This window comes from Leptodactylus fuscus, chromosome 6 (genome assembly GCF_031893055.1).
Source record: "Leptodactylus fuscus isolate aLepFus1 chromosome 6, aLepFus1.hap2, whole genome shotgun sequence".
In the NCBI taxonomy this organism is placed as follows: Eukaryota; Metazoa; Chordata; class Amphibia; order Anura; family Leptodactylidae; genus Leptodactylus; species Leptodactylus fuscus.
In genome coordinates, this window is record NC_134270.1 from 161,741,574 (window position 1) to 161,754,232 (window position 12,659).

General features: G+C 43.7%; 1 protein-coding gene across 3 annotated transcripts in view; it reads left to right on the forward strand.

Moving 5' to 3' along the window:
• Positions 1-12,659, forward strand: part of IGSF21 (immunoglobin superfamily member 21) — a 421,781-nt gene that overhangs the window by 396,808 nt on the left and 12,314 nt on the right. For all 3 annotated transcript variants that reach the window (XM_075277850.1, XM_075277852.1, XM_075277851.1), the window contains exons 7-8: positions 4,612-4,697; positions 7,356-7,548. In XM_075277850.1, the coding sequence (XP_075133951.1) occupies positions 4,612-4,697; positions 7,356-7,548 (279 nt within the window). The remainder of the gene's footprint in view (positions 1-4,611; positions 4,698-7,355; positions 7,549-12,659) is intronic.

The window sequence follows — 12,659 nt, forward strand, 5'->3', positions numbered from 1 at the left end:
TGTGGGGGGGGGGGGGAGGTCTTTAGTTTAATGTACAAATCTGTTTTTATCCTGGTCAACCCCTTTAAGCCTCCTGAGTTACCTACTACACGGTAGCCCTAGCTCTGCTCCGTGTATATACTGATGGCGTCCGCTGATACTTGCAGCTTTATCACCTTGGTAGAGCTGCAGGTGTACACGAAGCCCCGGCCGCTCCCTCATGAATTCACACATCATCTATAATGTCAGAAGATTTTCCTCTGAAGTTGACGGAGAAGCTCCTTCACCATTAAGCTGTCTTTAGGAATATAAATTAAAATCTCCGTCCATTAAGTGAGAAGCAGCGAGGTGCAATCATCTGCGCTTGCCTCCGAGCTAGACCCGTGATGGGCTGGTAATACAGTCGGCGCAGTCCTTACTTGGAAGTCTCATTAAAATCACACATATCAATTTTTCATCCCCGGCCATCATTTTTCCTCTATTAATCTGCCAGCTCTGCGGCGAGCTCCTCGGGAACGTTCTGCAGGCAGCGCATTAGATCCTGTTTGTGAACACGTCTGGGTGGCGTATCTCACAGCACATCGCAGAACGACGCCGTAATTCAGGCTTGTTCATACATTAAACCAATTACATAACAGTAAACTGACAAATCTTCTGTGGCGGACGAGTAGCAACCGAGTATCGGCACCGTGAGGGCCCAGGGTCCGGCCAGACCCATAGGAAGTAATGCAAGACTCCAGTGATGCGCCCCTGCTGGACACAGCTGTCACTGCACAAGTATGATATCATTTACAGAGCCTATGATGTCATCAGAAGATACAGTGATATGAGGTGGAGGGGCCCGGACATCCCAGCTAAGTGATGGCCAATAGATTAATATATCTATTACTATATGTAGTGTTACCCCCCCCCCCCCCTCCCTCCCTCCCATATCATGCTATATCTGGTTAGATCTGACAACGATTTTATTTGTTGTCACTTAATATTCCCAGGAAAGTAAATTGCTAAAAATTGCCAGACGAGGGTAACTTAACTTATTATTGGAATACCCCTTTACATCCATCCGTTGGTGGGGGGCTAACCAATGGAGCCACTACTGATCACAAGAACACAGGATCCAACATGGTGGCTCAGTGGTTAGCACTGCAGCCTTGCATTGCTGGAGTCCTGGGTTTGAATCCTGCCAAGGACAACATCTGCAAGGTGTTTGTATGTTCTCCCCGTTTTTGCATGGATTTCCTCCTATACTACAAAGACATGCTGATAGGGGAAAATGGAGATTGTAAGCCCAATATGGGGCGAGCCTGCATTCCTTTATAGGGCAGTGATAATGGAGTAGAGCACTCGGCTATCTTTTTGGCAGTCTGATAGACATTGACTAGAGGTGTAGCAACCATATCTATATCTATCAGTCTAGCGTTTAAAGGGAATGTGTTGAACATATTTTTGAAGATTTTTTTTATTTTTCCTGTTACTAGAAAGTACTATGTCCTGCAATTTTCACTCTGGCCACTGATCCTAATACTATACTCACACTTGCCAATTCTGTAGGACCTTTTTTTCTTTTTTTTTTTTTTAAGCAGTCACCTCATTTACATCACAGACAGAATTCCAATAGAAGATAGCACCTCTAGAGATAACACCACTGGCCCATCCTTGTCTTCACTACTGGTGCACCTTTACACTATCTGCTTTGAGTTTATACCACCTATTAGTTGCCTTACCCTGCACCAGGGTTGAACTCAAAAATTTTGGTACGATTGTGCCCTCATATCAAGTAAGCCACACCCCATTGTCAAGCCAATCTAGAAAACCAGCCTAGAACTAGATGCAACAGGCTACAATCCAGGTGCGGCCACCAGAGGTCATTTCCGGATAATTTTAGGTTTCTATGTTTTGTGCTTTTTGTGTCTCTTTAAGATAAGAGAAATGAATAGGAATTTGCTGTAAATGAAGGTAAAATTCCGGGCCGGTGAGGGCTAGCTCATGTGCAGCCCTGCCGGCCGCTCGCAGGGGACAGCCATCCTCCTGTCCTCATTTTGTCAGCCAAAGTGCTTAGCACAAAGATCTTGTGCTGTCAGAATCTATTCTCCTCCTCGTCGCCTTCCTGATCTCCCAGGAGCCGGGAGGAGAAAATGTTTCTGCAGCAGCCGACTGGAACCTTTACTCTCTGAACCTTCCTCTTCCAGCATCATCGGAGCAGCCCAAACCCAGGGCCGTCCTCCGGAGACTGTAATAAGCTGCCATTGTACGGCTCTGCCTCAACAGGAAAACATCCACATGCCGAGGAGCGGACACGTATTATGACCCCTATTGTAACAAGCCATCAGCTATGTGAGCAGGGCTGGATGAAGATGGGGGTCTTTGCCTCCTGAATGCAAATGCATCATCTAGTAACTTCTAGAAACCTTCAGCGGCTGTGAGACTACAACTCCCAGCATGCTCCATTCACTATTATAGGAGTAAAGCAAGTATGTTGGGAGTGCTGCAGAGTAATACGTGTAGTATAGGATGGCTAGATATGTAACGTGACATTATTGCATGTTTACCTGCCATGACGCCTTGCTAGGTAGAGCAGCTTCAGCTCTGTTCACACATGTGGGGCTCGCCACATTGTATTCTATAAACACAATGTATCTGATCACAGTGAATGGAGTCATATTGTAAGAAGCAGATACCCCGAGGGCACCAAATCCTGGGCTTCGGAGCTGTGCCTTACGAGGAGTATGCAGATGGCAGGATTCTGCCATTAATATAACATTAGTTTTGGAAGTCGGCAGTGTGCCCCGGGCTCCGTACTCTCATTACAGGGCTCAGTTCAAGGCTAAGAGACTAAATCGTGCCTGTAAACTGTGGTCGCAGGATGCAGAAGCGGCGCAGGCGGGAGGGCCCTGTCTCCTGCGTAAGAGCTTGTTACTGGATATAGTCACGTTAATGGAATTAACTACATCTGAGGCTACATGGCATTCAGGACATATAGCATCAATACGGATCACCCACTATAGCTTTAGGCTCTCTCTTGCTTTGCAATCTTCAAGTGTTTTATGGACACATTGCTCAACAGGCCCATAAAGGAACAGTAAACCCATCACTTTCAGTCTGCAGCATTTTCTACATGATCCTGACACAGGTCTACAGAAATACTGAGGACAAAGGGGGTTAATCTGCTGATCTGCTCCATCTTCAGCTGGTGGAAGACCAGAGAGGGAGGTGCTTAGCAAGCTGTTGTCCTACTCCAAAGGGGGGAGGCTCCTGCTGCAGCCAGTTGTCTTACTGCCAGGAAGAAGAAGCTGCAGTGCTTACTCGAATGCTGTGGTCTTTTTAAATGTCTGATCTGTGTGTTGTTTTAAAGGGGTTGATGAAGGGCTGACACCCGGGCTTTGGACCGATCAACTGTTTGGATCTGCTTCCTGTGCCTATCCACTAAACAATAAGAAAGCTCCGTCTGCTGTATAATGGCCTGGCGCCTTCACTGCAGCTCAACTCCTAGCTGATCTGCGGTGAAAGTGCCCCATATAGTTTACAGTATGGTGCTGATGATTGGTTCAGACAACCCCTTTAAGGGTGGGTTCACACCAGCGCCCAATCTCCGTTTTACAGGTTTCCGTTTCCTGCTCAAGAAACTGGACAGGAGATGGAAACCGGCAGGCAGTTTTCAAACCCATTGAGCGTGAGCGTCTTCTGCTCTCCGCGGAGAAACCGTTTTTTTTTAACCGGACACAAAGTCGGACATACAGGACTTTGTGTCCGGTTAAAAAAAAACTGGTTTCGCTGCAGAGAGCACAAAATGCTCACAGGCGCCCATGGCTGGAGACTGTCTGCCAGGGTTCTATCTTTTGTCAGTAGAAGATGGAAACCTGAAAGCGAGGCTGGGGCGTAGATGTGAACTCAGCCTAAGATCTGTTTTTTATTTTTAATTTCCAGCTTTCTAAATAGACATGGTTAAATGGTTTTACATCTTCTGCCACCACTAGGGGGAGTTTACTGCATACAGTTTGTACATTGAACCTAACTATAAGCAGTCTTCAGTGAGCTCCCCCTAGTGGCTGCTGCAGGTTGCCAGAATGTTATCACATAACTCTGTCTATGCAGGAATCTGGAGAATCACAAAATGATACTTAAAAATCTTAGAAGAAACTTGAGAATTTCTCATTTCTAATTCCTGAGTATAAAAGTTGCTGGCGGTGTCAGTGCCGGTGAGACAGTCAGAGTCATGACCTTCATTGTGTCCTAATACCCAGAACAGTTAATTGGGACCAATTAGCCGAGAAATCAAGTCTCCTGGAAGCAGAATTGTCAAGGAGGCGATGGCTCACTCTTCCTGTCCGCGCAGTCTTTTGCATATCACAGTGTGCGCTTTAATGATGTCCCCGCACAACAAGAACAACATCCAGACACGGACTAAATAATAAGAGGAGACACCAAAGTGGAACAAATGGCAAACACAGGCGCCGAGCGTCTCTAATAATAATATAATAGCCAGCTGTTTTGCACAATTGATTCTTATTGCTTTGTGGCTTCATTGGGCAGACATTTCCAGAAGACGCCGGAGACTGCGGGCGCGCTCCGTCCTGCGGAGGTGTCAGAAAAGCCTCCTGTATAATAAGTCTTCTTTCTTTCCTATCTTTACAGCCGCTCCGAGAGGGCCCAAAATAACGATGACTCCGATGAGAGCTCGGGTGGGGGACACAGTCCGGATGACAGTGCAAGGATTTCAGGTAATGATGTGGCGAGCGCAGGATTCTCTGTGTAGGTAGGAAGCTGGAGATGTAGCCCCCTTCATCATCGTACCTTTTATGTAGGGTTGTTTTATGTGGTTGGTAATGCTGATCCCATAATTAAAATGAACCCATGCTGCCATATGTGAAGGCAGAATTTGATAGAGGAGAGAAGCTGAGCTCTGTGATATTTAGGGTTATATGATAGAAGAGAGAAGCTGAGCTCTGTGATATATAGGGTTATATGATAGAGGAGAGAAGCTGAGCTCTGTGATATATAGGGTTATATGATAGTGGAGAGAAGCTGAGCTCTGTGATATATAGGGTTATATGATAGAGGAGAGAAACTGAGCTCTGTGATATATAGGGTTATATGATAGAAGAGAGAAGCTGAGCTCTGTGATATATAGGGTTATATGGTAGAGGAGAGAAGCTGAGCTCTGTGATATATAGGGTTATATGATAGAGGAGAGAAGCTGAGCTCTGTGATATATAGGGTTATATGATAGAGGGAGAGAAGCTGAGCTCTGTGATATATAGGGTTATATGATAGAGGGAGAGAAGCTGAGCTCTGTGATATATAGGGTTATATGATAGAGGAGAGAAGCTGAGCTCTGTGATATATAGGGTTATATAATAGAGGAGAGAAGCTGAGCTCTGTGATATATAGGGTTATATGATAGAGGGAGAGAAGCTGAGCTCTGTGATATATAGGGTTATAGGATAGAGGAGAGAAGCTGAGCTCTGTGATATATAGGGTTATATGACAGAGGAGAGAAGCTGAGCTCTGTGATATATAGGGTTATATGATAGAGGAGAGAAGCTGAGCTCTGTAGTTTATAGGGTGATATAATAGAGGAGAGAAGCTGAGCTCTGTGATATATAGGGTTATATGATAGAGGGAGAGAAGCTGAGCTCTGTGATATATAGGGTTATATGATAGAGGGAGAGAAGCTGAGCTCTGTGATATATAGGGTTATATGACAGAGGAGAGAAGCTGAGCTCTGTGATATATAGGGTTATATGATAGAGGGAGAGAAGCTGAGCTCTGTGATATATAGGGTTATATGACAGAGGAGAGAAGCTGAGCTCTGTGATATATAGGGTTATATGACAGAGGAGAGAAGCTGAGCTCTGTGATATATAGGGTTATATGATAGAGGAGAGAAGCTGAGCTCTGTAGTTTATAGGGTGATATGATAGAGGAGAGAAGCTGAGCTCTGTGATATATAGGGTTATATGACAGAGGAGAGAAGCTGAGCTCTGTGATATATAGGGTTATATGATAGAGGAGAGAAGCTGAGCTCTGTAGTTTATAGGGTGATATGATAGAGGAGAGAAGCTGAGCTCTGTGATATATAGGTTATATGATAGAGGAGAGAAGCTGAGCTCTGTGATATATTGGGTTATATGATAGAGGAGAGAAGCTGAGCTCTGTGATATATAGGTTATATGATAGAGGAGAGAAGCTGAGCTCTGTGGTATATAGGATTATATGATAGAGGAGAGAAGCTGAGCTCTGTGATATATAGGGTTATATGATAGAGGAGAGAAGCTGAGCTCTGTGATATATAGGGTTATATGATAGAGGAGAGAAGCTGAGCTCTGTGATATTTAGGGTTATATGATAGAGGGAGAGAAGCTGAGCTCTGTGATATATAGGGTTATATGATAGAGGAGAGAAGCTGAGCTCTGTGGTATATAGGGTTATATGATAGAGGAGAGAAGCTGAGCTCAGTGATATATAGGGTTATATGGTAGAGGAGAGAAGCTGAGCTCTGTGGTATATAGGGTTATATGATAGAGGAGAGAAGCTGCGCTCTGTGATATATAGGGTTATATGATAGAGGAGAGAAGCTGAGCTCTGTGGTATATAGGGTTATATGATAGAGGAGAGAAGCTGAGCTCAGTGATATATAGGGTTATATGGTAGAGGAGAGAAGCTGAGCTCTGTGATATATAGGGTTATATGATCGTGGAGAGAAGCTGAGCTCTGTGGTATATAGGGTTATATGATAGAGGAGAGAAGCTGAGCTCAGTGATATATAGGGTTATATGGTAGAGGAGAGAAGCTGCGCTCTGTGATATATAGGGTTATATGATAGAGGAGAGAAGCTGAGCTCAGTGATATATAGGGTTATATGGTAGAGGAGAGAAGCTGAGCTCTGTGATATATAGGGTTATATGATAGAGGAGAGAAGCTGAGCCCTGTGATATATAGGGTTATATGATAGAGGAGAGAATCTGAGCTCTGTGGTATATAGGGTTATATGATAGAGGAGAGAAGCTGAGCTCAGTGATATATAGGGTTATATGGTAGAGGAGAGAAGCTGAGCTCTGTGATATATAGGGTTATATGATAGAGGAGAGAAGCTGAGCTCTGTGATATATAGGTTATATGATAGAGGAGAGAAGCTGAGCTTTGTGGTATATAAGATCATGAGAATAAAGTGGAGTAAATCCTGACCGGACTCTTAGTATAGACAGTGAGAGTCCTGCTTACCTGATCCGCACACAGTAACTAGCAGCCTTGTACACACATACATGGAGCGCTGTCAGTCACTGTGTGGGAGGGGTGACCTGGACTCTTACTGTCTCTTAAGAGTCCTATTAGGATTTGCCATTATTTTGGGTAACCCTTCCTATTGCCTATTGCAGAATGAGGTTTTCCCAGAGCCCCTATTTACATGGACGAGGGTCGGAGGACGCCTGCTGGACGGCAGTTCTGAGCACGATGGCAAAGAACTGGTCCTGGAAAGAGTCCCAGCTGAACTGAATGGCACTATGTACCGCTGCACAGCTCAGAACCCGCTGGGCTCTACAGACACACACACACGGTTAATAGTATTTGGTAAGTGTATTTATGGCACGCGGCCCAGGCACCACAATTAGGAGAATGGACGGTTCCTCTCTTTCCTAGGCACGCTGGTTCTAATATTGATTCTCATACATTTTGCATTGTGCCCAATATCGGTCTCAGAAGGTGGAAATGTCATTATCATCCGAGATAACCAACAGGTAGAAGTGCTGTGGCCTGTAGGCTCATCATATATTAGCGCCCCCTGCAGAAGACTTGTCAGCTTTGTCTGTAGCGTGTGATGCCACTGTATAGTTCGTACACAAGGAGAGACGTTCTTCTTGTGGTGAGCTGGGTCTGGTGTTACTTGGAGGAAGGAGACCTGACAAGGAGGACAGGCCCAGGTTCTAGAGCCGAGGTCCCCTTAATGCTTCATACCCATCAGTAATAACTGAGATACCAGGACTAGAGATGAGCGAACAGTGTTCTATCGAACTCATGTTCGATCGGATATTAGGCTGTTCGGCATGTTCGAATCGAATCGAACACCGCGTGGTAAAGTGCGCCATTACTCGATTCCCCTCCCACCTTCCCTGGCGCCTTTTTTGCTCCAATAACAGCGCAGGGTAGGTGGGACAGGAACTACGACACCGGTGACGTTGAAAAAAGTAGGCAAAACCCATTGGCTGCCGAAAACATGTGACCTCTAATTTAAAAGAACAGCGCCGCCCAGCTTCGCGTCATTCTGAGCTTGCAATTCACCGAGGACGGAGGTTTCCGTCCAGCTAGCTAGGGCTTAGATTCTGGGTAGGCAGGGACAGGCTAGGATAGGAAGGAGAAGACAACCAACAGCTCTTGTAAGAGCTAAATTCCAGGGAGAAGCTTGTCAGTGTAACGTGGCACTGACGGGCTCAATCGCCGCAACCCAGCTTTCCCAGGATCCTGAATGGAATACACTGTCAGTGTATTCCCGTATACCCGATATATACCCCGATACCCGTTCCAACGGTGTGCCCCCCCACCTTCACCCCAGAAATACCCTGCAAGTCCCCTAGCAATAGAATTGGGGCTATATACACCCACAATTTTTACTACTGGTATACAGTGCCATTGTCTGACTGGGAATTCAAAGAATATATTGGGAATACAAATACCCTCATTTCTTGCTACTGCCATATAGTGCCAGTTTCTGACTGGTAATTCAAAGAATATATTGGGGTTACGTGCACCCACAATTTTTACTACTGGTATACAGTGCCATTGTCTGACTGGGAATTCAAAGAATATATTGGGAATACAAATACCCTCATTTCTTGCTACTGCCATATAGTGCCAGTTTCTGACTGGGAATTCAAAGAATATATTGGGGTTACGTGCACCCACAATTTTTACTACTGGTATACAGTGCCATTGTCTGACTGGGAATTCAAAGAATATATTGGGGTTATAAATACCCTCATTTCTTGCTACTGCCATATAGTGCCAGTTTCTGACTGGTAATTCAAAGAATATATTGGGGTTACGTGCACCCACAATTTTTACTACTGGTATACAGTGCCATTGTCTGACTGGGAATTCAAAGAGTATATTGGGAATACAAATACCCTCATTTCTTGCTACTGCCATATAGTGCCAGTGTCTGACTGGGAATTCAAAGAATATATTGGGGTTACGTGCACCCACAATTTTTACTACTGGTATACAGTGCCATTGTCTGACTGGGAATTCAAAGAATATATTGGGGTTATAAATACCCTCATTTCTTGCTACTGCCATATAGTGCCAGTTTCTGACTGGTAATTCAAAGAATATATTGGGGTTACGTGCACCCACAATTTTTACTACTGGTATACAGTGCCATTGTCTGACTGGGAATTCAAAGAGTATATTGGGAATACAAATACCCTCATTTCTTGCTACTGCCATATAGTGCCAGTTTCTGACTGGGAATTCAAAGAATATATTGGGGTTACGTGCACCCACAATTTTTACTACTGGTATACAGTGCCATTGTCTGACTGGGAATTCAAAGAATATATTGGGGTTATAAATACCCTCATTTCTTGCTACTGCCATATAGTGCCAGTTTCTGACTGGTAATTCAAAGAATATATTGGGGTTACGTGCACCCACAATTTTTACTACTGGTATACAGTGCCATTGTCTGACTGGGAATTCAAAGAGTATATTGGGAATACAAATACCCTCATTTCTTGCTACTGCCATATAGTGCCAGTGTCTGACTGGGAATTCAAAGAATATATTGGGGTTACGTGCACCCACAATTTTTACTACTGGTATACAGTGCCATTGTCTGACTGGGAATTCAAAGAATATATTGGGGTTATAAATACCCTCATTTCTTGCTACTGCCATATAGTGCCAGTTTCTGACTGGTAATTCAAAGAATATATTGGGGTTACGTGCACCCACAATTTTTACTACTGGTATACAGTGCCATTGTCTGACTGGGAATTCAAAGAGTATATTGGGAATACAAATACCCTCATTTCTTGCTACTGCCATATAGTGCCAGTTTCTGACTGGGAATTCAAAGAATATATTGGGGTTACGTGCACCCACAATTTTTACTACTGGTATACAGTGCCATTGTCTGACTGGGAATTCAAAGAATATATTGGGGTTATAAATACCCTCATTTCTTGCTACTGCCATATAGTGCCAGTTTCTGACTGGTAATTCAAAGAATATATTGGGGTTACGTGCACCCACAATTTTTACTACTGGTATACAGTGCCATTGTCTGACTGGGAATTCAAAGAGTATATTGGGAATACAAATACCCTCATTTCTTGCTACTGCCATATAGTGCCAGTTTCTGACTGGGAATTCAAAGAATATATTGGGGTTACGTGCACCCACAATTTTTACTACTGGTATACAGTGCCATTGTCTGACTGGGAATTCAAAGAATATATTGGGGTTATAAATACCCTCATTTCTTGCTACTGCCATATAGTGCCAGTTTCTGACTGGTAATTCAAAGAATATATTGGGGTTACGTGCACCCACAATTTTTACTACTGGTATACAGTGCCATTGTCTGACTGGGAATTCAAAGAGTATATTGGGAATACAAATACCCTCATTTCTTGCTACTGCCATATAGTGCCAGTTTCTGACTGGTAATTCAAAGAATATATTGGGGTTACGTGCACCCACAATTTTTACTACTGGTATACAGTGCCATTGTCTGACTGGGAATTCAAAGAATATATTGGGGTTATAAATACCCTCATTTCTTGCTACTGCCATATAGTGCCAGTTTCTGACTGGTAATTCAAAGAATATATTGGGGTTACGTGCACCCACAATTTTTACTACTGGTATACAGTGCCATTGTCTGACTGGGAATTCAAAGAGTATATTGGGAATACAAATACCCTCATTTCTTGCTACTGCCATATAGTGCCAGTTTCTGACTGGGAATTCAAAGAATATATTGGGGTTACGTGCACCCACAATTTTTACTACTGGTATACAGTGCCATTGTCTGACTGGGAATTCAAAGAATATATTGGGGTTATAAATACCCTCATTTCTTGCTACTGCCATATAGTGCCAGTTTCTGACTGGTAATTCAAAGAATATATTGGGGTTACGTGCACCCACAATTTTTACTACTGGTATACAGTGCCATTGTCTGACTGGGAATTCAAAGAGTATATTGGGAATACAAATACCCTCATTTCTTGCTACTGCCATATAGTGCCAGTGTCTGACTGGGAATTCAAAGAATATATTGGGGTTACGTGCACCCACAATTTTTACTACTGGTATACAGTGCCATTGTCTGACTGGGAATTCAAAGAATATATTGGGGTTATAAATACCCTCATTTCTTGCTACTGCCATATAGTGCCAGTTTCTGACTGGTAATTCAAAGAATATATTGGGGTTACGTGCACCCACAATTTTTACTACTGGTATACAGTGCCATTGTCTGACTGGGAATTCAAAGAGTATATTGGGAATACAAATACCCTCATTTCTTGCTACTGCCATATAGTGCCAGTTTCTGACTGGGAATTCAAAGAATATATTGGGGTTACGTGCACCCACAATTTTTACTACTGGTATACAGTGCCATTGTCTGACTGGGAATTCAAAGAGTATATTGGGAATACAAATACCCTCATTTCTTGCTACTGCCATATAGTGCCAGTTTCTGACTGGGAATTCAAAGAATATATTGGGGTTACGTGCACCCACAATTTTTACTACTGGTATACAGTGCCATTGTCTGACTGGGAATTCAAAGAATATATTGGGGTTATAAATACCCTCATTTCTTGCTACTGCCATATAGTGCCAGTTTCTGACTGGTAATTCAAAGAATATATTGGGGTTACGTGCACCCACAATTTTTACTACTGGTATACAGTGCCATTGTCTGACTGGGAATTCAAAGAGTATATTGGGAATACAAATACCCTCATTTCTTGCTACTGCCATATAGTGCCAGTTTCTGACTGGGAATTCAAAGAATATATTGGGGTTACGTGCACCCACAATTTTTACTACTGGTATACAGTGCCATTGTCTGACTGGGAATTCAAAGAATATATTGGGGTTATAAATACCCTCATTTCTTGCTACTGCCATATAGTGCCAGTTTCTGACTGGTAATTCAAAGAATATATTGGGGTTACGTGCACCCACAATTTTTACTACTGGTATACAGTGCCATTGTCTGACTGGGAATTCAAAGAGTATATTGGGAATACAAATACCCTCATTTCTTGCTACTGCCATATAGTGCCAGTGTCTGACTGGGAATTCAAAGAATATATTGGGGTTACGTGCACCCACAATTTTTACTACTGGTATACAGTGCCAATTTCTAACTAGGAATTCAAAATGCGCAAGGCTCCCGGAAAGGGACGTGGACGAGGCCGTGGGCGAGGTCGGGGGAATGGTTCTGGGGAGCAAGGTAGCAGTGAAGCCACAGGGCGTCCCGTGCCTACTCCTGTGGGGCAGCAAGCATTGCGCCACTCCACAGTGCCAGGGTTGCTTGCCACATTAACTAAACTGCAGGGTACAAACCTTAGTAGGCCCGAGAACCAGGAACAGGTCTTGCAATGGCTGTCAGAGAACGCTTACAGCACATTGTCCAGCAGCCAGTCAGACTCTGCCTCCTCTCC